Source organism: Physcomitrium patens, chromosome 18, assembly GCF_059467195.1.
Source record: "Physcomitrium patens ecotype Gransden chromosome 18, ASM5946719v1, whole genome shotgun sequence".
Taxonomy (NCBI): domain Eukaryota; kingdom Viridiplantae; phylum Streptophyta; class Bryopsida; order Funariales; family Funariaceae; genus Physcomitrium; species Physcomitrium patens.
This window is the reverse complement of record NC_143427.1, coordinates 4,259,679-4,286,437: the sequence shown is the minus strand read 5'-3', so window position 1 is coordinate 4,286,437 and position 26,759 is coordinate 4,259,679. Positions and strand designations below refer to the sequence as shown.

At 38.5% G+C, this 26,759-nt stretch overlaps 3 protein-coding genes across 3 annotated transcripts; all 3 read left to right on the top strand.

Moving 5' to 3' along the window:
- Positions 1 to 92: 92 nt before the first annotated feature.
- On the top strand, positions 93 to 1,544 carry LOC112295290 (uncharacterized). The gene has a single exon (XM_024546643.3). The coding sequence runs from the start codon at positions 322 to 324 to the stop codon at positions 1,339 to 1,341; it is 1,020 nt and encodes a 339-aa protein (XP_024402411.1). The 5' UTR covers positions 93 to 321; the 3' UTR covers positions 1,342 to 1,544.
- A 6,696-nt stretch (positions 1,545 to 8,240) lies between these two features.
- LOC112295287 (putative xyloglucan 6-xylosyltransferase 5) lies at positions 8,241 to 11,676 on the top strand. Its single transcript, XM_024546639.3, has 2 exons — positions 8,241 to 9,957; positions 10,644 to 11,676. Exons 1-2 carry the CDS (start codon positions 9,045 to 9,047, stop codon positions 11,207 to 11,209), a joined length of 1,479 nt encoding a protein of 492 aa, XP_024402407.1. The 5' UTR covers positions 8,241 to 9,044; the 3' UTR covers positions 11,210 to 11,676.
- Positions 11,677 to 12,775: 1,099 nt separating this feature from the next.
- On the top strand, positions 12,776 to 21,373 carry LOC112295286 (uncharacterized). The gene is made up of 20 exons (XM_024546638.3): positions 12,776 to 13,247; positions 14,444 to 14,552; positions 14,815 to 14,921; positions 15,336 to 15,427; positions 15,593 to 15,664; positions 15,953 to 16,082; positions 16,329 to 16,543; positions 16,823 to 16,890; positions 17,357 to 17,438; positions 17,703 to 17,868; positions 18,010 to 18,057; positions 18,330 to 18,420; positions 18,829 to 18,918; positions 19,141 to 19,220; positions 19,445 to 19,557; positions 19,758 to 19,797; positions 20,006 to 20,179; positions 20,312 to 20,386; positions 20,543 to 20,620; positions 20,710 to 21,373. The coding sequence occupies exons 2-20, from the start codon at positions 14,456 to 14,458 to the stop codon at positions 20,893 to 20,895; spliced, it is 2,004 nt and encodes a 667-aa protein (XP_024402406.1). The 5' UTR covers positions 12,776 to 13,247; positions 14,444 to 14,455; the 3' UTR covers positions 20,896 to 21,373.
- Positions 21,374 to 26,759: the final 5,386 nt, after the last annotated feature.

The window sequence follows — 26,759 nt, the reverse complement described above, 5'->3', positions numbered from 1 at the left end:
GATTCCTGATGGCACTTGCTGAGGAATTTTTATATCTTCGTTTCTCACGTGCTTAAATATAGCAACATCCTTCGCAAAAGCTATCAATCGATCACCTAACGCCGACGATTTCAGGCAAACCCACAGTAAAAAGAATCCAACCTTGGGCAACGTTACGGCAGATTCGAGTGTATTTGTTTTTAGCACAAGCCCTACGCCTTGGACTGCGTGTCGGTGGTGCTCGCATTCGCAGCATCTTGCAATTGGCAGTGGAAGTTATTGCCGTGGGCCATCGAGTTCAGACGGTCTTTCCGTCTCGGACAAACCCCACCGCCCTCAACGATGTCGATGCTCGCGGTTCCTACCGAGCAACGATCCGAGAAGAGCCGAGTGATCTGCGAAGGCGACGTCGTTGTCGTCTACGAGCGTCATGATCGCATGAAAGCCGTGACGGTGGCCAAGAACGGGGAGCTTCAGAACAGGTTTGGCGTCTTTCCGCACAATGAATGGATGGGGAAGGAGTTCGGATGCCAAGTGAAAGGCCGGAATGGGGCCGGGTTTGTGTATCTGTTAGCCCCAACTCCTGAACTCTGGACCTTAGCATTGCCTCACAGAACACAGATTTTGTACATTGCGGATATCAGTTTTGTTGTGTCGTTTCTGGAGCTGCGGCCGGGAAGCGTGGTTTTGGAGTCGGGGACGGGGAGTGGGTCTCTCACGCATTCTCTGGCCCGGGCTGTAGCGCCCACAGGCCATGTCCACACGTTTGATTTCCATGAGCAGAGAGCGAATGCTGCGAGGGAGGATTTTGCCAGGAATGGCGTGTCTGGGGTGGTGACTGTGAAGGTGCGCGATATTCAAGGTGAGGGGTTTCCTGAAGAGCTCGCGGGCTGCGTAGATGGTGTGTTCCTTGACTTGCCTCAGCCATGGCTGGCTATCCCCTCTGTGGTGAGGTCTCTTCGACCCGACGGCTTGGTCTGCTCGTTCTCCCCCTGCATTGAACAAGTCCAACGGACGTGCGAGGTTTTGAGCAAGCACCAATTTGCTGATATTCGCACTTTCGAGGTTCTCCTTAGGTCATATGAGGTGCGCCATGAGAATCTTAGCACCAGTTTCGAATGTAGTGAGCAGACGTTTAGCAAGGAGGCTACGAAATCGCCGCCTCATAAGCGGCAGCGAGGTGAAGTTGATGAGAAAGGTGGACCCGAAAGTGAAGGTCACGCAGAGGACCCCAACGGAGGTTCAAAGACTGCTGCCGGCTCGATTGTGAAACAGTCGCGCCCTGTAATTGCTAGACCATACCCAGAGACTAAAGGGCACACTGGGTATCTTACGTTTGCCCGGCAAGCCACATGTATGTAAGGGTTAAACGTTTACATGATGGCTATTAGGGTTTAGGAAAATTTTGGAGCTTGCCAACGTTTTTTATTGGAATTTTGCGTTAGTAACACAATTTTTGCTTCCGGCACCGTGTGCTGGAAATTCTCCGTTAGAAGGAGAGTTGGATTGGCGGAGGGACTTGGCGATGCTGAATGGTGAATCTCATGGTTATGTTTTTTCGTCGATTGCTTGAGTGAATTTTTTCCTGGCTCGGGTTATAGTTTAAGCGGATTATCCCCTCCTTCAATGCGTTACAAACATTTTACTCATGTTCCATCAACAGCATTTTTAGTCAGGTTTCTTGACGCAACACGAAGTGGAGATAAGATTTTTGTGTGGGTGTGTGAGTGCATGTATAGGATGTCGGAGCGGTATGATTCAGGAAAGATGATTTTGTTACATGTTCCCAACTATTCCTGCCAAATCCGTTGGTGATTCGTGATGGTTGCTCCTTTATTGCGCCTCATTTTCATTTCCATACGTCAATTGGAGTGACATCCTGGGCCCTGAAAATTTTACTTACCAGCTCTGCCCCGCGTTGTCACGTTCAAGGTAGCATCTTCACTGTATGTCGTATGAATAATGAATGAACTCGAAGATTTCACAACGGCATTTATCTAGGAAACAGTCTCTTTCGTGGCCTCGTAACGGCGGGCTAATTAAACCTAGCAACACTCAACACACAAGAGCAACAAAAAGTGAGATTTCTTAAAGCGTCTCAAAGTTTTTCAAAAGTTTCGAAGCCTCCGAGGTTGTTTCCACACCAATCACGGTTACCGTGGTCACATCCGAAAGCTGTTAAAAAATGTATAATCACAGCAAGGTTCGTCTTCATCGTCGCTTCTTGAATGAACAGCACGGCACTTTCATTCACCGTTCGGTGAACAATTCGAAAGGGGGAGGGAGAGGGATTTTCACCAAAGGAGATAATAATCATAGTGGCAATTTTTTCACAGTTTCGGAAAAACTGCAAAAAACTTGAACTTGAATATGTCCCAGTTTTTACGAGTAATAGAACCTTTCGTTACAATAGGAATTTTTGCCGTTTTTATGAATGTTTCGATACCCCTCCAGCGTGAGCTGCTCACTTCCACCGCATGCAGCCACGAAGGAAAGTTAACAAAATCATAAAGGAAATAGCTTGAGCATCCGAAGCCGCCGAGAAAGCATTTGCTGCTCTGGAGCACCTGTCCCTGGATGCATGAATAGAGTCACTAGGCTGTACCATGGATCCAAGATGAGTTTCGGACACTCATGAGTGAAGGAGAAGATGTGCGCAATGTTGATGAACTCGTTTATTCTGAGAAAAAAGTACCGAAGTTGACAGGAGCATTGGTGTCATCAACGTGAGAGCAGGCAGTTTGCGACATAATTGCATACAAATCATTGTGCATTTTCGCACTGAAAGGCCACCGTCTTGACTAGGACGTGGATGGCCATTCTTCACTTCCCTTTTCTCTTCTGCAGTAAACGGGAATGCTGTCAAGGTGTTGTAAGTGGCTGCTGCAGTGCGCTCACACCAAGCACTGCAAAGTTGCCGAAACAGGGCAGCCAAGCCAGCACATTCTTGTGCAGCTACTCAGGGGGGAGTGCAATCCGCGATAAATGATCCACAGATTTAGCCTCACGGAGAAGTATTGAAAGCGCGGAGTATTCACTTATCCACTGAACGGATCGCAACCTTCTTGACTTCAATACAATACCCAGCCGGTACGGGTGGCTTCAACAAACCTCAATCTCAAATCACTCAGCCATGTTCAAGGTGGTTGCCCATAAAGTACCCACCTGTGCGAGATCAGCAAATATGAACGGTAGCCAAACCGCGTTCAAACTCGCCAGGCTTTGTCCAAAATCAAGATCGATTTCACATTACTAGAAACAAACTAAAAAAAAAAAAAAACTAAAAAAAAAACTAAAAAAATACTAAAAACTAAAAAAACCACGAAATAAATCACCGACATGGATAAAACTGAAGGGCACAGATAAATGGGCTACAGGCACAGCACTTCAATAGCTCAGTGCGATTATTGAAACGTGGGTCAAACAAGAAAGAAGGAAAATACAAACAGTAAGAAAAAAAATGTGACGGGCTTGGCAGGAGCAAGGCCAGGAAGGGAGCTGAGAAAGTCAAGGAGATAGAGCACACAATGCAAGGACTGCCAGCTTTGAGGTAGCAATTACTCTGCAACCGAGCCAGCCTTTTCTGCATAGATTGACACCAGCGTCAGAACCACTCCTCCTCCCCCGATCATCGCCGATCATGCTTGCCCTCTGCACCCAAATTGCTCCATCTGCCAACGATATGTAAACAAATCCCCCAACTCCTGCAATCTTCCCCTAGTTCCGAAGACGTAACCTCCGAGACAATGCACGTGTGGAATCCCCGCTATCACCCACCGGCACCCAGTAATTCCCTCGCGGTGCTCGCTGAGGATCCATAGCCTGCTGATTTCCCTGCAACGCGAGTGACGCAACCCTAATCGCCCACTTCGGTCGCCGGTGTGAATGGGGATTGAACTGGTCTCTCAGAGCGTATTTGTTTATGGGTGTGTATGTATGTATTTTGTACGTGAGTATAGTATTTTTGTATGAGTACGTCGGTAGATGCATGTTTAGTGCAGGTTTCTTCTGTTTTTTGGTACCAAAATCTGTTCCTTGCATTAGGGTTTCTTCCATTTGTGAAGTTGGGCCATGTTTAGAAGTTAGTGTATTTGTACGTACTGAACGCATCTATTTAATACATGCATGAAAAAAAGTAGGGGTATTGATTCCCATGTAACCCTATCTTACAAAAAAATTCATGAGATATGGGCATGTCACCAATATATGTCACGTGAATATGTGAGCATTTAGTGTATTGTCCTTAAATAAAAGTGTGAAATTTTGTTAATTCTATTTTTATCTGTACTTTTTAATGTGCGCCATTCAAGGCATAAATTTAAAGAAACTTTAACTCCCACATAGCACCATCCATAATAAAGCCAACAAAATATATTTTGAATAGGCTTAAAAAATAAAAAAAAAATGGTTCATTTAATTTCCTAATGGGCAATTTCACTCATGCTAAGATATTATTTAAGTGAATAAAATGAAACAGAAAATTACACCAATTACTAATAGTCTATTTTTCTTTATCTGATGTTCATGATTTATGATTTTTTACACCGAAACAAAATGAATAAAAGTCATATATGTATGTATATATATATAGATAGATATATATATATATATATATATATATCAGGTATTAAAGACTTAAATTCAATTAATTTGATTGCCAATGTAAAAAATAAATAAATAAATTGTGCTAAGTGTAAATTTCGTGACTTTATTTTGTTAATTCGTGAAGTGATATATTGTTGTCATAAAACCCTGTTAAAATATTGATGTTAGGATTTTATTTTTGGTAAATGTAAAACTCTATGAAGTTTTTTAAAAAAATGTGTACCACTAGATGTTCATTTAAAGAGATTTTGCAAGACCGACAGAATAACCAAGTTAATGTATTGCACGAAAACATGATTTTAGGCTCTTTAGTATATGTAAATAAATTGGGTAATTTGAGAATATATACTCAATACTTGCATTTGCTAAGTTGTTTTTGAAAATTAACATAAATGGACATTTTTTTCATTAGGATGAAAAAAGAAAGAAGACTTCCTTTAAATGTAAATTTCATACATACAGTTAATGAAGGTTATACTAAGAGGTGCATTGCTAATCTTTTATGTGTATGTATGTATACAAACAATACATACATATATATAAACAAACTTTTATATGTTTTGATTATGAATTGATCTTGTCTGATATATTTTAGTTTTTCAAATAATTTATAATTATATAGAACAGCATGATTTTATTGTTGAAATATGTATTACAATATTCTTCCCTAGTGAACATATAACTAAACATCTATATAATTACTTAATTTGTGTTTATTTTTTCTAATCCATGTTATTTGAATAATTTTATTTGCATAAAATATTGTTTTTGCTAGACGAAATAGTTTTAAGATAAAACCTGTGTTTTAATATTATTTTTTAAAATCATTTGCTAAAAAAACATTTATTTATAAATATTTATGTATAGACTCTTCATCAAGGTGCTAAATGTGTTCAGGATTTGAAATGAATTTTATAATATTATCATGGTCAACACAAATCTAAAGATGACTTAATCATACTGAAACAATACTCAGTTGCTTTAACAATATATAATAATTTTTCCCATCTCAATGAGTAATGTAAAATATTGTGTACAAACAAGTAATACAGTATGAAAAAATTGCAGTGTAGAGATTTGAAAAAAAAACTCCTGTACATTACCAAAATCTATGGTTTATGTTTTAGTTAATATCAGTCCTGTCCACATCAGAAAGTGTGTGTGTATATATATATATATATGTATATGTATATATACATGAATATTACATACTTTAATTTTTATTTATTAATTTGGAATATATTTATCACTTCTTTGCAGAATGTTATTTACAATCCAGAACCAAATGCTTGAGGTAGATTAATAATAACTTTTAAGTATCAGTGTTAAATATACAGTCATTTATTTTTTTATATTTACATTTATCTATTCAATGAGTTATGGCATGATTATATAATTTGAACCCATAATTTGCCATCAAAAGTGGAAATATTCAAGAGAAGAGACATTGCAAACAATTTTTTTTGTGTGAATATGTATATATAGTCATCAATTTGCTTTTGAGATTCAACAAATACCTTTCACACAGGCCTATACAATAATTTATTCTAAACATATTTGAATTGTGTAATGACATAATACTCTGCAACAAGCACATCTCCAATATTTTGTTTGCTTAATCATATAATGTTTTCAAAATGTATGCATATGTAGTATCAAATTCTAAATCTTCAACAATAAAGCAATTGATTACCATCATTCAGATTTTAATTTTATTCTAATGAAATTTGTTAATGCATGCATGTTCAAGTTATGATATTTAACACGTGAAAATTCTAATAAACATTCCTTAAATTCATATTTAAATACATATGACCAACTCTTTCATCAAGCACACAAAAATCCACAATGGCAATATCATAGGGTATCTATCATTCATGGATTAATTGATTCAACTTCACTCAACTATATACATATATATATATATATATATATATACACACACTCAAAGAAATGTACAAATAAAGAAATAATATAATAATTCACAAAATATATTTGTAAATTCAAACTTGTCCACCTCACAATCAATTAATTATGTGACCTCAACCAAGTCACTCAAGCAACACCACGAGATATCAACACCTAAATTATATGCCAACAATAAATAAATAAATAAATAAATAAATATAAAAGTGTCACCAAAACCTCGCTTTCTTTTGCATATGTATATATTTACACAACATGATATATCAAATATTAAATTTGCAGATACCGGGAATTAACATGTGAAGCTGCAACCTCATTGTTGTCAGAATGAACCTTTTCTAAAAAAAGTGTTACTCTCAGCACACATCACAATAATAAACATGGGAAAGACAAAGAAAAAAAGAAAAAGAAAAAAATTATGTGAGGTAGATGTTTATAATTATAAAAATAATTGAAAACTTCATATTCGTCACTTCATAATAAGCAATGTTATTCAAAATTGCCACTTGTTGGTTTATTCTCGACAATATATTGTTGTTTGACAGCCAGATATATTCTTGTGTATCTGATTAAGTGAATGTCTACAAATTATTGACATGGGCGTGTTATATATAGATTATGATAAGATTCACTTGTGATTGATAGTGCCAAAATATGTGTGTGTGTGTTTGTAAACATACACTATAAACACAAGCATCCATGCATATCAATAATTGTAAAAAAATCATAATAAATGTGTGATTCGCTGGAGGCCACTGTTCAACAGAACTCTTTCAACAACACAGCAAAGTAAAAATAAAAAAAACATTTAGTACACAACAAGTTAAAAAAAGCTAAAAGGATACTAAACATCATCCAATCAAAGCAAAAGCTCAAAGATAAAAAATAAACTTAGCTTTTTCGAAAAGTGGACGGATTTTATCTAAGTGTGTGTTCAAAAAGGCATCTCCTTCGTGATGGTCAAAGCCGATATATGGACCAGTACTGCTCATCCACGTGGCGAAGCATCAGCATCCCGAGGGCTGAAATGACGTATCACGGGCCGGGTGCCAGCATGGACCCGCGCAAAAGCGTAAACTCATTTATCCACGACCTCGTTCACACACGACCCAGTGATAACCAACCCAGCGTCATTCATCCGACCGATACATTCATCCAAATCCAGAGAGGGAGACTCGCTGTCACCAACCCCCGCCCTCATTCATGCCCTCCCCCGCTAATTCAAATATCATTTCCCCTGATGAAGGTCGCTGTCTTTCTCCAGTGCCATTTATGCTGCTGCATTATTTACATGCCGCCCTTCGTCACCCGCTTCTTTCATCAAAAAGGATGATGAAAATTCATTCATCCATCCAAATTGGGGCCAGGGGGATTACGGTGCCGTCGAGAGCTAGATCGACCAGAGAGAGTTACGATGGTGCGGAAGGCATCGCAAGAGAGAGACAAGACTAGTAGTGTCCAATAACCGCTAGAATTCGTGGAGCTTGAATTGCGAAGCTAGAATTCGGCGAAATTGGAACCGGGATCTGGCGTTCACAGACGAGTTAGTTTTGAGCTACGGGGCTGGATTTGAGGGACGGGGGTGGTTGCGACGGAAAACAGGGGGCGGCTCTCCGGAACGATAAGCAGCGGCGTGCGAGCAGTCAGGTAGTCAGGCTTTAGCAACGCTTTCTGTGTATATTTTCGAGGCGATTTATTTTTATTTTTATTTTTGTTTTGTTCGATGACCTTTTTTTCCGGTAGCATTTGATCGAGAGTGGTGGAGATGAGTCAGATGCGCGCTTCGGGTACCAGAGCCCTCGTATGGGAAGCATGGGCTGTGGCTGTGAACTGTTAGTGGCGTCGACAGGTCGTCGACAGTTCGTTTGCAGTGGACTGCTGCTCCACCTGGCCCGGTGAGCGGAGCTGGTCGTCTTTTGAGCCGCAGGGGTCGTCGTGATGCATGCTGGTGGTGGCTCTCCTCCTGTGCTTATGCTCATGCATTGTTAGGAGTTCATTCTTTCGCTAGCTTGAGGTGTTTGGAGGTGGAGAGATCCTGTGAGAGAGCAGTTTGGCTGGGGGAAACTTGGTGTCTGTGCACGAGCTTTTCGTTCTTTTTTTTTTTTTTTTTTTTTTTTTTGATTCGACTGTGCGGATCTTCGCTGGTTTGCTGGGATTCCGTTGATGTTTGAGAGTGTTTGGCCGTTACTTGAGAGATATCTAATAGGTTACCGTTGATGAAGCTTAGATGTGAGGACATAGACGTCGTACATTGTGTGTTGTATTGTCAATGTCTACTTGCTGATGTGTCTTGACGGACTGGTTCTCACGAACTAGCTGGTATTTTGGTACGCTAGGAAGGTTGTCATGAGAGTAGTTTTCGTGTTGCACTCCTATCCAACATTATTGCACTTCGTTGATTTTGTTTCTGCTGAAGTGCCGGAGTAGTGGAAGATGTTTTAGAGCAGGGTTTAAGGTCTTTAGACGATGCTCTGTGTATGAGCGGTTTTCATTGATTGACGCCCTACTTAATGCGTTGAGCATCGAAAGACACGATGTATCGTCAGATGAAAGAGGGTACGTTGTTACGGAAAATGTCGCAAGATCAAATGAAGGCCGCGCTGCATACGTATCACCCCGCCCGCTTCCTGGCCACTCCCAAGGGTCGCAAAGTGGTGAAGACGATGAACACGTTCAAGATCACTATCCTGTGTGGGTTTATTACGCTTCTCGTGCTTCGTGGAACCTTGGGTCCTGGTGGACTCACCTGGGGCAGCAGTCCGCAGGTCGCCGATTTGAGGGAGCAGATCATCATGTCGCAGAGGGCCCGGGTGCTAGCCCAAGTTGAGGAAGCGATTCCTGATGAGGTGACTGCCAGCAAGTTTGTGGAAGAAGATCAATGGGACGGAGTTTCGCCTTACACTCTGGGCCCGAAAATCACCGATTGGGATTTGCAGCGGGAGCTCTGGAACACGCGGAATCCTGGCAGGAACCGGACTGTGGGTGGAAAGCCCAGGACGCTGCTCGTCTCGGGCTCGCAGCCTAGCCCTTGCGCCAACCCAATGGGCGATTTCTACCACCTGAAGTTTTTGAAGAACAGGATTGATTATGCCCGTCTGCACGATCTCGAGTTTTTCTACAACATGGCCACTTTCGAGAAGGAAATGAGCTCGTTTTGGGCCAAGCTTCCGCTGCTGAGGAAGATGATGTTGAACCATCCTGATGTGGAGTGGATATGGTGGATGGACAGCGATGCCATCTTCACGGACATGACCTTCGAGATGCCCATGGAGAAGTACGGTAAAAACAACTTGATCGTGCACGGGTTCCACAATCTGCTGTTCGAGCAACAGCGGTGGATAGGTTTGAATACGGGCAGTTTTCTCATCCGGAACTGTCAGTGGTCATTGGATTTGCTCGATGCGTTGGCTCCCTTTGGCCCGGAGGGTACCACTAGAATTGAAGCAGGTACGTTTTTCTTCTAATCTTCTTTCGTTTTGGTTGTTCATATGCCTGCATTTTCTTTGTAGCTCCAGCTTGGTTTTCTAGTTGGGGTCTGCAGTTAATGGCTGTTTTTCTAGGTGAAAATCCTCCGTGCTTATCTCTGTTTTGATTTTCATTTATGCCATACCCTGGGACACTTGTTTTTGTTTTGTTTTGTTATTATTACTATTTTTCATTTAGTAAATTTGAATGTTCTAGTGTCAATTTGGTAATTGTTTTAAGTTATCGAAGTTAACTTGGTTGTTTTCTAACTTCCTCGTAGTTGCGAGCAGTATTGCATTCATTGTTGAAAATAGTTTCATGTGTCGTTTCTAGCTGTTTAGAAACCGTCGCCTGTCAATATTTTCCTCAAATCTTCGACCGCGGAGAGTTAATCTAGTTGATGTTTCTACTTCGTCCCTACTTGCTAGAAGCAGTGTAGAAGTGTGTACTGCAAATAAGGTGGTGAAGGATGTAGTGTAACTTTCAGCAGGATGTTGGTGATTGAAATCAGACGCTCTGCTAAGCCAATCCATGGTCCATGGATTCTCTTCGAGTTTCTTTACATAGATTTCAAATGTTTGAACATCCATTCAATTCGTCGCCATTGACCTAATGGAGTGTACAACATGGCTAACTATTTTTATTCTGACGGATGCTTGTGTCTGTAGGCAAATTGTTAACTGCGAAGCTAGTTGATCGACCTGTTTTTGAAGCTGATGACCAATCCGCTCTTGTTTACCTTATCTTGTTTGGCGATCCTAAATGGAAGGCGAATACGTATATTGAATGGGAATTTTTACTGCATGGATATTGGAAATATGTAGTGTATAACTACGAGGAAATTATGGCGAAGAATCACCCTGGGTACGGAGATGAGAGGTGGCCGTTTGTAACCCACTTTGTAGGGTGCAAGCCGTGCAAGCTAGGGGCATCTACAGAGAATGACGAATGTTTCAAACAGATGGAGCGAGCCTTTAATTTTGCAGATAACCAGGTGCTTGAGAAGTACGGCTATACTCACACGGCCCTGGGTTCTTTCAAGACGCAAAAAAGTCGTAGGGACACTACTGACCCGCTAGGGTTGCAGCAGTTACAGCAAAACTCCACGAAACGCTCGAAGGAGACTGTTTCTAACTCAACTGTGAAGGAAGAGTCCGAGGAGGACATACAAGAAGAATTGGCTCAGCAGGCGATGGCTCAAGAGAAGCTTGCTGAGATGGACTTACCCGAATAGATCATGATTAGTTTCTTAACGGCAGATGTATAACCCCCTTATTGGTCAAACCTCTTCCCGTGATTCTCTCCTCGCAGTGCAACAACCCCAAGTAGAGATCCTGAAGTTAACTCAAAGAGCTTTCAATTCAACTTCAAATTTTCAGTGACGTCTACTAGTCTTTTCATAAGCTTTTAGGCTTGTATTTCAGGCCTCTGCACGTATGGAGGTGTGTCATTTTAGTCCACCTTGTTGGCAGATTGGCTCCAGTAGCGAAGATTGTGCTGTAATCTGTCTTAGGGGACGTTTGTAGATGATAAAAGGATACTAGCATAAGACTTGGGTTGCGAAAGCAAGACTTTGTGGAGCTCATCCTGCAGCTTGACAGTGATTTGGATGGTCAGGGGTGTTGGAGCTCATGTACTGTAAAAGAATCCGGCTGTTTTTGCAATTTTTCAAAGCAATGCTTCATTGAACCTTGTGCTCAACTAGCTCTCCAGTGTTGCTTAGAATGGTTTCTTTCCATCCAATATTCCTGGCTGCTGAGAATTGCAGATCCAAGTCTAGACCTTTTCCTTGCACGAGCAGATTGGGCAGCTCTGTCTGCTCTGTTTTGCAGTAGTTCCTTTTATTAGACGAAGCACTCCATCTTCTTTCTGAATAGTTCGTAGCCTGCATTATGTGAGATCATTCTGTATTATGAAGCTGCCGGGTTGAGAAGCTACAGTCAAACCTGTGTCCTTACCCAGAATCTCCGCTGCATACGCCCCTGACAATTTGATTCTTACTCGGAGGTCAATCGTTTCCTTAAAACGCTAGGTGCGAGTCCTTCAAAAATTCAGAGCATCAAATCATCGTGCGACAATTACTCAAATCCTTCGTAGTCTGGAGGCCATGAGTGATGCCTCTGATCACATGGTTTGGGACAATGTTGTCGAGAACCGTTTGTACAGTAACTGTTGTGACTATCCCTTAAGAAACAGTTCGTTCCAAACACCGTTACTAAGCTGTTACAAAATACAAGATCAAACTACCCACACTTAGATCTTTGTTGCAATGCAAGCACATCAATGGCAGCCAATAACTGTCCAAGTTTTTGTCTGCAACACTTGATACACATTCTTGTTGCTTACTGTTTTGCATGCCAAGGTTGCAGGATGAAACAACCGCATTCCTGTTGTTCATCATGCAATTTGCAACAATTCTAGTTGCCGACCTCACATGTGATACGTTTCATCGTCTTGAATTGCATCATCTTGTGGATATGATCAAGATCGCATCTAGGCGAGGTTAAATATAGCATGCAACCTGCGGTTCATCCAACGTCAGCAAATTGGTTTCCAATTCCATTGCTAAGTAGGGTGAAGACATGGCCTCACCCAACCGGCTTCAAACCTCGCCACCGGAGCGTGTTCTTGAGACGTCGCGTCGCGCTTCTCCACATGGTAGATTCTTAAAATAATGCTGATTACATAATGGAAGAGACGCACCATACTGAAGCTTTATTATTCCATGGGCACTTCACGACAGGTGCCGCAAATTTCTATTCGAAGTTTGTAGTGGCACACCCTGAAGTCGGTAGTGGCGATGGAAACTAGGGGGACACGCTAACGTCACTCTTCAACAAATCATTCTTCAAAACGAATACTATACTTTCAAGAGGGAATTTCTTCAACTGCCAAACACGCGTTACGTACGAAGCGTAGGAAACCACACGAGCATCTGCAGACTGTTTCTCTACAATATCTCTCCTGCTTTTCCTCTTGAATGCACATACAAGAAAACTGTCAAGAGCTCCTTCACACAACATCGACGCGGGAGCACCCTAACTGACTCGGAGCAAACACGATGCAGACCAGGTCGGCGTTTTAACCACGAACTCACGAGTAAACCCCAGCTCCGAACAAAGACATTCATCCTCGGATCCTTCCTTTCCACATTCATCGAAGCACACAGCACCCAAAACCCAAGGACCCCACCAACTGAGCGAACACAAAAGGCCGAGGCGGGAGGAGAGAAACTTAAGGTATCATTGCACCATCAGCATCATCAGCTTCAGGTGCTTCATCTTTCTCATGCCAGTGTCTGATGACTTGCATCCAAAGTTGCGGTATGCCCAGGTTGTGTCTGTTGGGAAAACAATGTTGCTTGTCTGTAAATCTCAAATCACAAGGGGAGCGTGGACATGGCTCTCTAGGGTTGTGATGTTATGGTAGGTAGAAGTTGATGGTAAATGGCCCGTTTGTTTCAACGTCGTGCGCTGGTTGCTTATGTCGCACCTTGAGGCTTTGGCTTTAGTGTTCGACATGGTGAGTAGATCGAGCTCAAGGCGACGTCATAGTCTGCATTGTGTCATGGTGTGGACTTTTTTGTTCGGTTATACATGGGAGTGAGACAATTGTCGGATGCTTATTGGTTACGGGAAATTGGATTAAACTCGATCAGTGGCCCGATTACGAAGTCGAGGAGGTTTATTTAAGGGGGTAGATTTTAGTGACGCGGCTCTTCATCACAACGATAGAGAGTCGTGTCCGCCGTGTCGAACTTCATGTTGTGCTGGTCGTCTGTTTTAGAGGAGGATGAACTAGGCAATTCGCAGAGGTTTGGGCATCACGTGTTTTTTCAACGTCCAGGTGGGTAGGTCGCCAGTGATTTTAAAGTAGGATCACGTTCACTATATCAATTTATGTAATGACGCTAGGTGTTGGGAGTTGAAATTTGCAAGCCTGTGATGGAAATAGCCACTTTTGAGTAGGGTTTTTTCCGGGGTTTGATGGTGAGGTACTTGGTTTTTGATTTTTGTGATTACTGTCTTATTTGACAACCTTGACGCTTGGCTAATACATCTAGATTTTTTCATAATTTTTGAAGGGATATGGCTTTATTTTCATATATTACGTTGGATTCCGTTTAAATTATTGGCTTGCGTTTATAGAATACTTTCTTTCAACTGGATTTTAAGGACCATTTTCAGTTGACTACCAAAAAGAGGAATAAACTGATCAAGTGCTGTCGTTTACACAAGTACGCGCGTTTCATTGTCTTGTACAGCGTAGATTTTATTGTCTGTGTTGGCAAAAGACAGAGCGTGGGCAATAGTAACTGTCGGGAGTGGCTGTCTTTGTTCTTGTCGATCGAATGTCTTGGATTTGCAGTCTATAAGTTTGCCCTAGTCTATAATTTTCTTGATATTGTAATTATTACGCTGCGAGTTTGAGTAGAGTTCAATGGAGGAAATCTTGGTGTTTTGTGAAGGAAGGTGAAGCCATGGAGTTAGATGAGCCGATGGGAAAGCTTACGGATCGGATGCAGATCAAGCGAGAGCATGGCGTAACTCTGTTGCAATCCGTACTAAGTAATGCAGGTAATTTGATACTTTGTTTTCGTTTTATATTGTTTAATGCCCTTTGGATCATTCTAAGAGTTTGGATTGTGACCAATTTGAGTAGTATGAGATTTTCGAAACTCCCGACTTATTGCTTATTATTCACCTAAGATCCATCTAGCAACTGAAAGGTGAAAGTTGTATCGTGAATAACTTTAATCCGTTGTGCTAGAACATACAAGATAAAGGAGAACATGTAGTCTTCCAAAGCTGAAGATTTAAGTGTGCTCCTGTGTTACAGATCCTTTGCGAAGGCAAGAGTTATGGGCGATAGCGACTCAACGAGTGAAACTACTAATGAGCGCTCAGCAATGGGAGAGCCGCCATGGTGGCTTCTGTGCTGCGAAGGTGTTATCTTATAACCTTTTAAGTGAGTCTGTATATTCATGTCAAACAGGTGCTTTTTAGCCTGTAACGTGAGATATTCTTTGAATTAGCTCGCTGGGAAGTTTGTCATTTATTTTTCCATGTAAGGACAGCAGCATGTGGTACTATATTCTGTGCGTCAGGTGTCTTACTTATAAACGAGTTAACGTTCCGCGAAGTCGCTAGAATCAGCAAAAGACACTTGTGTCGTCTCGTGATATGATGCTCAATTTGAGACATTTCTTTTGCGAACATTTTTACAAGGTCTGGTCTGTGTAACCTATGTAATCTGTGTATGCGGGAAGTATAATATCGTATAGAATGTAAGGCAATATTTCGATTCTGTGTTTTCTTGATTGGTACCTTACTTATATGTTTTCTGCTTGGATCGTGCAGATTCTTGTGTTGGGTGGTCAGCAAATGGCGTTTGACGATGAACTCTTGCCGTTAGCTACCCTTCATCTCGAGGATACTGAACCTGGAGTTCGGTTAGTTGAATTCCAACGCGATTTCCAGCTATGCGGTTTGCTATTAGCAGTAGGCAGATGTTCATGTTTTATCCAAAAGATTTCCCAAGGAACAACAATGCTTGTGAGTTGCAATTAAAATTTGAGTGTCTTTCCTTTAATCCAAATTTGGTTTTTTAAAAACAGATTGGCGGTTGGTGAGTGCTTGTATGCCCTGGGGAAAGTGCAGGGAATCTCCGTTTATGACAGTATCAAAGAGTATGTGTTCTAATTCCTCAAACAAGGTTAATCTATTTAGCCTACCATCTTGCTGTCCGTTAAGGTTCTCTAATGAAAATAAATGGATTCATGTTGTGACATTCGACTTTGAAAATAAGAGGCAATGCGTAGAAAGGGTTATGTCTTTTTAAACGTGAATTCTGGAGTAGATTTATCCTTCAATTATTCTTACATTTCCTCGAAGTTTGGTTTCAATGGGTGAGTCAAAATTTCACCGTTGGTGAGATAACTGATGCAAGGAACTTAGGTTTTTGTTGGTGCTGGCAGCCGTCTACTACTGAGTATTCAAAATGGATTCGATGGTGATTTAATTAGTGGGGATGAAAGCGACCAGGATGCTTTTGAAGAAAGCCCTGTGAAAAAGATGCCATCTGTGAAACAAGTCCATTCTGGTCAGGTAGCTCTTCATGAAACTCAACTAAGACAGATGGTAGAGATTGAATCTATGTTATGTTTGTACACCTCTTTTCACCACGTCCTGGCTTAGGCCATTGACGTCCTTAGAACATTATCCCAATTCATGTTCATCCACATTTCTGCTATAGCTTCGTTTGTAGTTTTTGAACAGAGGAAATTGTAGCATAATTGACGTAATCCAATATCTGTGTACATTAATGGCATTTTTTGAGTGCGAAAATTGCAGAATGGTGCAATGGGTAGCAGATGTTTGGAAACCTCTGTAAAAGCCCTCCAAAGACTAATGGAGGGATGCGGCGAGAGCTTTCAGGACCATGTGACTTCCCAACTTTGGCAACTGCTGTTGAAAGCTTTGTCTCACCACAATCGATTTGTTCGGGAAACAGGCTTCCTATGTGTCAGCACGCTGTGTCAATTCTCTCCAATGGACGTTTTGAAAGAGTAGGTTATCGGTGAACATGCTGCCTCTTGTGATGTAGCCAAGATTTGTTCTCACGGCCCTCAAAAGTCGTATCCATCAGTTTAATCCTGTATTTTGGGCTGTGTGGAGATTCTACTGTTAATTTGTATTATTCCACGTTGCTGTAAGACATGCTTAACATTTTCTGATGTGTATGATATGAAGCAATTACTAAATACCGCATGGGCCATGTTATCGTTTGATGAAGAAGCAAGTTTGTTGTAACATCTCTGATCAATAGCATTGATTGTGAAGTGCAGCAATGGTGGATTAATAGCCTCGTATTTGGCGCTTGGATTAAGTGATAACTGGAGCCAAGTTCGATACGGTGAAGCATACTATTCCATACTCGCTTTTCACAATGATGAATAAAAAGTATATGCGCTCTTTTGCATGTTCTCCCTCGCTCATTAAGTTGTACCTGCTGAATTTAGCGTGTGTGTGTGTGAGAGAGAGAGAGAGAGAGAGAGAGAGAGAGAGAGAGAGAGAGAGAGAGAGAGAGAGAGAGTGCTATTTATTTAAATTATTATTATTATTATTATTGTTATTACTATTTCTTTATAGTTGCTGGATTTTTGAAGGACTGAAACTATAATTTAACCTCGGAGAACAGAACATTATGTGAGAAAATTTGAAGCAGAAAAATCTTATCATTTATTCTATGTTTGTCAAGAGCTCAGGTTGGAAGCTTGAAATTTGACAATATGACTTGGACTGCTCCTTCGAAAGTTGAAACATCAAGTGGATAGTTGTCGTGACCAAGTACTTAAATGGACTTTCTGTTTTGTGTGCAGCGGCATCTATTGCGACAAGGACGTTTATGCGAAGGACATCGGAGTTCAAGTCTGATTTCTTTTCCAAATTATTGCCAGCCATGTACGTTGATTTTGTATTCCATCCTTATTCTTATCACTGATGGAGCGAGGGTCATCAATCATTCACTAGAACAACGGAGTATCATTGACGGAAGGAAAGGGTGGATAAATTAGTCCTTCCTTTTTTAGCGTTGTGAATTCAGTTGGAGGAATTTAGAAGATCCAAAGTTTGAGATTCTTTCAGTAATGCAGATTGTTTTAGGCGTGTAGTCCACTGAAATCCTTTATCAGCAGATTTAGTATCGCGTTGAGTTTGTTTTTGCAGGTGCTTGAACAGATATCACGGAGCTGAGGGTTTGAGGCTCTATTCTCAAGAAACTTGGCAGTTGGTGATGGGTTCAACAGGACGGGAGGAAGTAGCCAAGTATGTTGATGTTGTCTTGGACTACTATATTGTACAATCAACTGCGCAAAATCACCTAGTGAAAGAGGTACTTTGTCAGGTTTTGGATGCAGCTCTGCAGTACGCTGTAGGACGTTCCAGAGTGGTGGCTTCTTTTAGAAAAAAGTTGTTTTCTACGAGATTTAGTACATCTACAACTATTTATGTTTCTCGTGGTGTTTTGATTTAGGCAGCATGCCACTGCATGGCAGAATTATTGTGGAAAATCGATCCTGAGGTGAAACTCTTCCACACGTCCTATTGATATTGCATATGTTTGTGACAATCTGGTAGTCTATTTGCTCTTAAGCAATAATAACTGTTAAACGATAGTTTTGGGGTATCTGCGGTTTAAGAGTGGATGAACTTGTTAATGTGCTTCCTGTGCACGGTTGTCTTTCATTTAACCTGAATTGCAAGTTATTGGTTATTATTTGAGAAGCACCTTCAATATTCTTATTCAACTCTGGCTGTTAGAAATTTTAATATTCAAACTCAATGTGATTTTAGAGGATTGGATCGTTAGTACCACGTGTGCTCACTACATTGATGAGCTGTTTCAAGGATCCTAGTTGGGCAGTGCGGGACGCTGCGTGTTCAGGTGAATACTTGTCCTTGAAGTTTGTGATTATACTATATGACCTAAATTTTATGGATTTTGTTCTTAGTGAATATCCAGATTGATGTGTAGCATGTAAAATATTTCAAATAGATGCTACTTTTAGTTCCCTGTGCAGAATTTAGTTTCTTTCGCATGTTGAAACTAGGGAATTATGGTGGCTGGCTAATGCTCTATAGTGATTTAAATGATTGTTTCATCCGAAGTGCTTGACCATAATCAGTTTGAGATCTCACTCTTGTTTAGATCTAGATAAAATCTAGATACTTTGGGGCTACCTTCGGATGTTAAGCATGGAGGAGTTGATGGATGAGCTACTTCAAGCAAATATTCCTTCTGCATCTTCTCTGTTTCTGAAGTTAATTGAGAGTGTTCATTTGACATGTGAAGCAATGAGAAAGGCTATTGAAGGCTACCCTGAAGAAATGAAGAAATTAATGCCACAACTCTTCGACATGTGGTTCGCTCATTTGGCAGACAGTATCCAATCAGAATTGTGCGTAGCTGAGGCACTTTAGTTTGAAAGTATTTTGATATTTTGATATTTTTAATTTTAATTTTTTATAGCTTTTTACTCGCATCTGGAAGGGAACGTTGAAACCTGATGTGAATGTGCATGTGGTAGCAAGGAGATAGTCTCATAAGCATGTAACTTATAGCTGTTTTTTAGATTGGTATTTCCTTAACAGACTTAATTACCAGATGTAAGAAGTGTCCGTGAGAATTCAGCATTTACTCTAGGAAGTGCAATGCGCTGTTTTCAAGGAGAGGCAATAGAGATGGTAAGTCGATTGTTTCGCTCCTGTTTTGCACAACTCCTGATTCTCTGGAAACAGCAGTAAATACCGCTATAAGTAAACCGCTATAGTCGAGGCTTGGAGGAATTCTGGTTTAAACAACGAAGCACAACACATTTTCTGTAGGAAAGCAAGATGCCAAAAGAAATAGTATTGATAATTTTTGAAGGACCTACAGTTTCTCTTTGTTTTAATATTGACCTGTGCAGGCAGTTGCAGTACTACAAGAGGTTTTGCCTCAGGCAAAGAATCAAGTAGATAAACCGTGCTGCTGCCATGGTTCTCTTCACGCTACTCAATGTGCCTCACCTGGAGCAGGACCGTAAGTTTTAAACTACAAGTCAGTTCTAGATTTGAAACGTATAGCATGTGCTTGTGTTACGTTTATGCTGAACTGGTACATGTGTGTAAATGCTCAAGTTTTAAAGAATGCCTGCACTCATTTGCTCTTGAATAGTGGTTTGCTAGGCTTATTATGTTTTCTCAAGTATGGAACTGGGTTGGCCTTTGTTGGAATTGCAGACACCATGGGCGTCCGCCTTCAGCAGAAGAAAACATGGATGTAAGCTTCTTTGATATGTTGAAATCGCTCTCCCTTAGTACTTCCTGCGTGGATACTGATGTCAATACTTCCTCCTCCCTTCGTAGTGCCCCAAAAGAGATGTTTTTCAAAGTGAATCATGTCGATGATTATGTAGTTTTGAAATCTTTGTTCAGAGCTCTTATAATCTGCAAGTACCTCTCTTAATGGATTTCTCTTTACATTTCAGGGCGCATTATCTTCGAATCTTCTGCCGAAGCTGGCAGAGCGTTGTGATGATTACGGATTTTCTAGAAAGAGCGAACCTTGGGAAAAATCGGAAGGTGGCATTTATTTACTACGAGAGCTTTCTGTTGTAGCTCCGGATCGTGCGGCCAAGTTCTTACCAGCCCTAGTACAGCTGGTACGTTACTATAACTTAGTGATACGTTTGCACTGATATGAACGAGCGATGTAATTGAAAGAGTACTAAGGAAGAGCAGATGAAGTTTTGTGGCCTTCATGAGCTCGCCACTAATCCTGATGTCATTTCCAGGCTCAGAGTTCTGGATATGTGGAATATCACAGCCTGATGGAAACCCTTTACAGACTCTTGCCCTTCATTGCTGAGGTACGGATGTACTGAAATCATGACTTCAATTTTGCTCTCAGTTCATTGTGAAGTTGGCTATATGTGATATAAACGCCAGAATGTCAAAATGTCAAAATGGTATTTACTTCTCATAGTTTGATGTGTATTGACCATCAAAATTGGGGAAACGTGCAGAAACTGGGGAAGAAGACTTTCAAGCCGTACTTGGAATTGTTTATTGACCCCCTTTTTTCCGCTTTGACCTGCGGCCAGGTATGCATTGTGCCTCCATCCTTCTCTCTTTCTGATCGAGTTAGACTGTAAACTTTTTGATTTACTTTATGAATATGTCATTTGCGCAGAGACTCTCAGAGAACGCATCCGGCTATTGCGTATCCAAGCTGATTTCATTCATTGGGCCGAACATTTTTAAAGCCCGATTGGACAGCAACCAGCTAGCAATTTTGCAATCGAGTCCCTTGATCAACGCTCATTCCATGACTGGAGGTAAAGCCATTGGGAACCAAGTCAGTTCATCAGTGATGTAGTCCGGACATACGCTTGTTTCAATCAGCAGTTTTTAATGCTGTTAGGTGCATTCGGTGTTGGCTAATCTGAGATCACGCTAAAATTTTGCTTGGATATTTTCCTAGAAGTTCTGTATAGACGTGTTTTTTCCAGAACTTTTGCTCGTAATTCTGTTCCTTTTGACCTATTAGCACAGTAGATGGAGTGATAACATGACAACACGACAGACCAGTTTATCCGCATCCTTTGTGATGGTCGATTGGAATAGAATAAGAGCCGTGTCACATATCGATCTTAGCCAGGGGTGACGGATCTCATTGTCATCCTGAATGCTGGTCTTTAGCTTACTGTGCATGCCGTGATGCACCACCCCATTTGCAAGTTTGTGGGTCCCTGTAGAAAGTGCTGCTCATTCACTTAAAATTGACATGCAGACATTGGAACATTGTTAACTTCATGCATTATTACATCCAGCATGTTCAATGCAACGCTGTTACACATGATTGTACTGCAGTGAAACATTGATGCATTTTTTGAATTTAAAGCAGTGTTGATTTTTAAGTGCACCAATAATTCATTTTAGGGTGTAAAGAATTACATACTATAACAGTTGGTAAGTGGAACAGTTTGCAAACATACAGTGAAAACCACACAAATGTTTCCAAAATATATGCGAAATTGGCCAAGTCAAATGAATAAAGTAATTGAGAAACGAGTTTGTAAAAAGATTATGTGGAAAAGCAAGAATGATAGCAACAGGTTCTGAGTAAACAAAAAGCAATTTATGTTCATTTTATGGATTAACATTAATTGATCTATGTATAATATTACCATTTCGTATAGTGAGATATTTATAATGATAAATCACTTCAATAATATGGAATTAAAAAGTTAATTGTTGAACATCAAATTTAGCAAAATAACTCTTCTTTTTAAACCTCTAATGACTAGAATCTACTAAATGACCTTTTGATTCCTCTGCATAGTATTAGGTAAAAAGAAATTAAAGAATGCTATTTAAAATATAGTTAAAAACATTTAGTGGTATTACTTATTAACTATTAACATACAAAGAACTTAAAACATATGTATATTACAACTGTACATATGAAAGGTCTAGTTGTGAATAACTGATACATGGATTATTTTTTTTGTGTTGATTTTAATTGAATAAAAAAATGAGATCCACATGCTATAAATAGAGAATTATAAAATATAATAAAATACAATCAAATTTTAAAGTGAATTTAATCTAGGCTTTTTTGGCACTAATAATTTACTGAAATAGTTGTATTAGTTTATGTAGATAGATTCATTGTTTTACATTAACACAAAAATATCTAATTTATTTGATTACTTGTTGATTGTCTATTTTTTAAAAATATATTGTACAATACTTTTAATTCACTATTCTTGTATAATTTATTTTTTTTGTTAAAATATTATTCTATTATAGAAAAAATAAATGTAAATTTTCTTTAAATGGTTTTAAACGTATCTTTATTTTATACTAAGTTTGTAAAAAATCACTAAGTTGAAAGCCGTGCAAGAATAAATTACTTATAAAAAAAGTTACTATGTTTAATAAAAGAATAAAAAAGCTTGTACAACAAACACCATCAACAAACACCTAAATAGTAATTTAAACAACCACTAAATAATGATATCATTCTTTTTTAAAGATGTTTTATATTGTAATAATTTTTTTTTTATAAAATCAAAATCATAATAACTTTGATATTTTTTAATTAGAAAATAGTGAGGTAATTAATAATTAAAAAATCTTAAAATAAATATTTTAAAAAATAAAAAAACTAACCTTTCTTATAATATATATATATCCATATAAATATATATATATATATATATATATATATATACATATCTTTTTTTATTGATATTAACATCAACCATATCTTTAAAAGAATCAAAAATAAATTATAATTTAAAAATATATATTCTTTCTAATTTTGACAAATTTAGTATATAGCAAAGAGCCAATTATTAATCCTACATTAAAACCAAGAATATAAAATAAGTAGTATATTATGAAAAAAAGTAAAAAACCACTAATAATAATACAAAAAATACATTCACTTCTTCTTTTTACAATCTAGTTTTCTTTTACGGATATGATAATTCTAACTTGAAAAATATGAAATAAAAAAAATTTATATATACAAAAAAAAATCAAATAATTAATAATAAAGATTTTTTTTGTCATGTATCGATATTGTATCCATTGTTTATTATAGGTATGTAGTAGATTTAGAAGGATAAGCTAAGATTTAAACTATTTAAAGCTTGATCTACACCTATTCTAATTATATATATATATATATATATATATATAGTTTTAATTTTTTAAATATTATATAAAAATTATTTTAAAATAATATTAAAATGTCACACTTAAACCTAGTTATTAGAAATAAATTAGGCATATAAAACTTAGTTAAAAAGCTAAGTGATGTAATAATGATTTAGAAGTGGATAGAGCTATATTATAAAAATTCTTAGAAATAAACTTATCTATAAAAATAATAAGAAAATAATATGTATATGTATATATAGACTAAAATTTCTAAACTTGCAAACTAGTGTTATTTGGTAAATAAGAATTAAAAATTTACATGTCAAGAAAAAAATATATATTTTTATTTTGACAAGACATGGCGTTACCTCTAGAATATTTAATTGTCGTTTGATTACATGATAAAATCTTGATTTTATTTGTATGACAATGTAATGTGATTTTACAGTCTAACTTTATATTCTAAAAAAAAAAACAAAAACAAAAAAACAAAAAAAAAAACAAAATCCAAGTTTTAGATAATAAAAAATAACCAAATAAAAATAGAGAATGGCTAATGCTACACCTCCAATTAATATTGCTATATTCTATGTGACTTCCTTGTTGACAACTAGCTAATAATATGTCTTGTTCTTTTCTTTATTTTTTTCTTTCTTTGCTTTAAGAAATGATGGTAGTTGAAAGAAAGACAATGAATATTTTTAAAAAAGAGAAAGAATTGCAAGCTAGATTTTAAAAATAAAAATATTAACTCAAAAATATTTAATTATTTTTAATTATTTTTTGAATTGGCTATTAAAAATGTATATTTTTAAAAAATATTTTATTTTTGAGTAAATATTGGAAATAAATATTGAGGTGCTTAGTGTAGAAGTGCACTTTATAGTCAATATAGAGGTCATGTAAGGTCTAGTAATAACAATTGGAGATGTAGTATTTACAATTCTCTAGAAAACATTTTATTTTTTTATTTTTAGAAAATATTTTTGACACTAATCTTTACATGCCATATAAATATCTTTCTAATATTCTACACTATTTTTTTAGTGTTTTAAATATTTTTTCATCTTATTGTAAGTAAATTGCTTTATTTTTTAAAAATAATTGTAATTGACATTTTTCTCATGATGTCACTGCCTTATTACAAATCTTATTATTTCTAACAATATATCTAATATTATTCATATTTAAGATAATAATATTTATTTAAGGTAATTTGCTTTGAATTTAGATTTAGCAAGAAACTTACCTCCAATTTACTTATGAAAGTACATTTACGTGTTTAAAGAAAACCAAATTAAAATAGTAATAAAGAAAATTTAAGAAAGTTTATATGATTTTGCAATCTATGCACTTAGATTCAAACTTTTTTTTTCTATTTTTATTTTGTGATTAAAAAAATCAAAGATAAAAATAAATAAAAAATAAATAAAAAATAGTGATTAGGTGGAGTTTCCTACATAAACTATACAATACAACACAAAAAGACAATGCCATTGCTACCACATCTACTTTGAAGTTATTAGTATAAAAATCAAAAGCTCATAAAATTTTGTATTTGTTGGTTGCTTTGTATGAACACAAGATGCTTGCATGTCGACATCAATGCACAAAAATGTAGTCCGTTTGTGATGGTGAGTGCATTATCTTCTCTGATGAGACAAAGATAAATCGATTTTGTTGAGATGGTTGCAATTGGTGTTGGATTTGTCATAGACAATTTTGCAATTCAAGATTGTTTTAACTGATAGTAAAATTTTGTGGTGGTTTGGTGATGGTGTAGAGTTGCATGATGTTCTTGGGTCCTTGTATCAATTGTTGAGTTGAAGAAAGAATAATTTTGTATCAATACAAAAAAACCTTATAGAAAGGTTTAATATACACTGTAATGGCTTATAATCTTCATCTTTTCTATTTAATTTTTTTAATATCATAACAATCCCAAACATACAATAAAAATTGTCTGCAAATGGTTGAGATCACAAAAATTCAATGTTTTTAAGTAGCCTGTGTAATCTCTTAATCTAAATCCAATTAAGCATCTTTGGACAAGAATAAAACTTTATCTCAATCAATATCAAAGTCTTCCAATAAAAATTTTAGAGTTAGGGGAGCATATTGAGAAATGTTGGGTTTCCATTATACCAAAGGTATAATAGAAGAAGGTTGTATAAGAGCATGCCAAAGCAAATCAAAGCTCTTTTAGCTAGACAAAGTATTAAGTTGTTTGGTGATGGAGAATGTACAAGTGAGTCAAGAAACATGGTTTTTGTCAAATACAATTTTCTTGTACATATTAATGTAAAAGAGACATTTTTCCTCATCAAAATGTAACCTGCTCAAACTATTGTCTTACACAATTTATAGTTTGTGATGACCTATTGCTAATTTCTCTACAATGTTGATTGAAAGAGGAATTACAAGAGTTTGACTCAATTCTGCTACACACTATATATTTGTATTTGTATATGTATATATATATATACACATGTAAGGGCAGGATGTGGTGGAAGCGATTTGGAAGACGGACTCAGTGCCCACCCAGTGGACTTTCAGAGCACCGATTGCTGCAGATACCGTGAGCCGGCAATAAAACACAGTCTCGAAGCTGGGAGTGTGTTCTCAACTTGCTACACCTCGTCGTGGTTCTATCAGTTGGGCTTTTGTTTGGTGGACATCCTCTGGGTGGCCAGTGGGTGAGTTCATCGCCAGTTTGCCTGGTGCTGGCTGGTACTGATCATTTGGCCGTGCCATATACCGGCTGACCAGTTCCATATGCTAGCAGACTCCTCTTGAGTTACGCCTTCTGCAGGAAGTGCTGCTTCGAAGTTTGGAGTATCGTCTTCAAAGAGGTGGCGGGGATTTCAACACTTTTACTACCGACTCTGATTCCGACTTCGGCATGTATGTGGCACCAGACAGCGTCCAGCTTCATTTCCATGAGGGTTTCGTCAGGGTTGGTCCTCAGTCGCGCTCCAGATGGACGGCAGGGTGTGCGTGGATCAGTGTGGACATTGTGACATCTCGGACGATGTTGCTACTGTGAGAAAACGAGTGTGGTCCATCTGGTCCCAGGACACTGATCACGCACTGCATCTCACGCCGAGACTGCTGGATCTGTGAACCAGCAGCAAGTCTCTTAAGAGCGTCGCGTCCACAAAACTCACGCCGCTGACGCTGCTTCCGAATTCCCACTTCATCCTGAATATGGTGAGAATCCACGAGCGTCTTCAGCGCACACAGCGATCGTACAGTCAATAGAACTGAGCCGGGAACACAACCTTGCGTCAACCATCGCCCGATCAGGTCAGGTCATAGAAATATATTCTAAAACCAATAGAAGGCTGCTCTTCCAGAAATTAGTAGTTCAGGCTCCACTGAAGATCGTCGACAGGAATTCCAGTGAGGCGATCAGCATTTTGCGTACCATCAAATTCATTTACATTTATCACCATTTACCACCATTGGAATGCGATATTGCTAAAAATCATCAGATTCCCAACTAAGAACATGTAATTCATGAGCACAAGCGTACGATTGACTGGCGACAGCGAAGTCATCGGAGGAGGG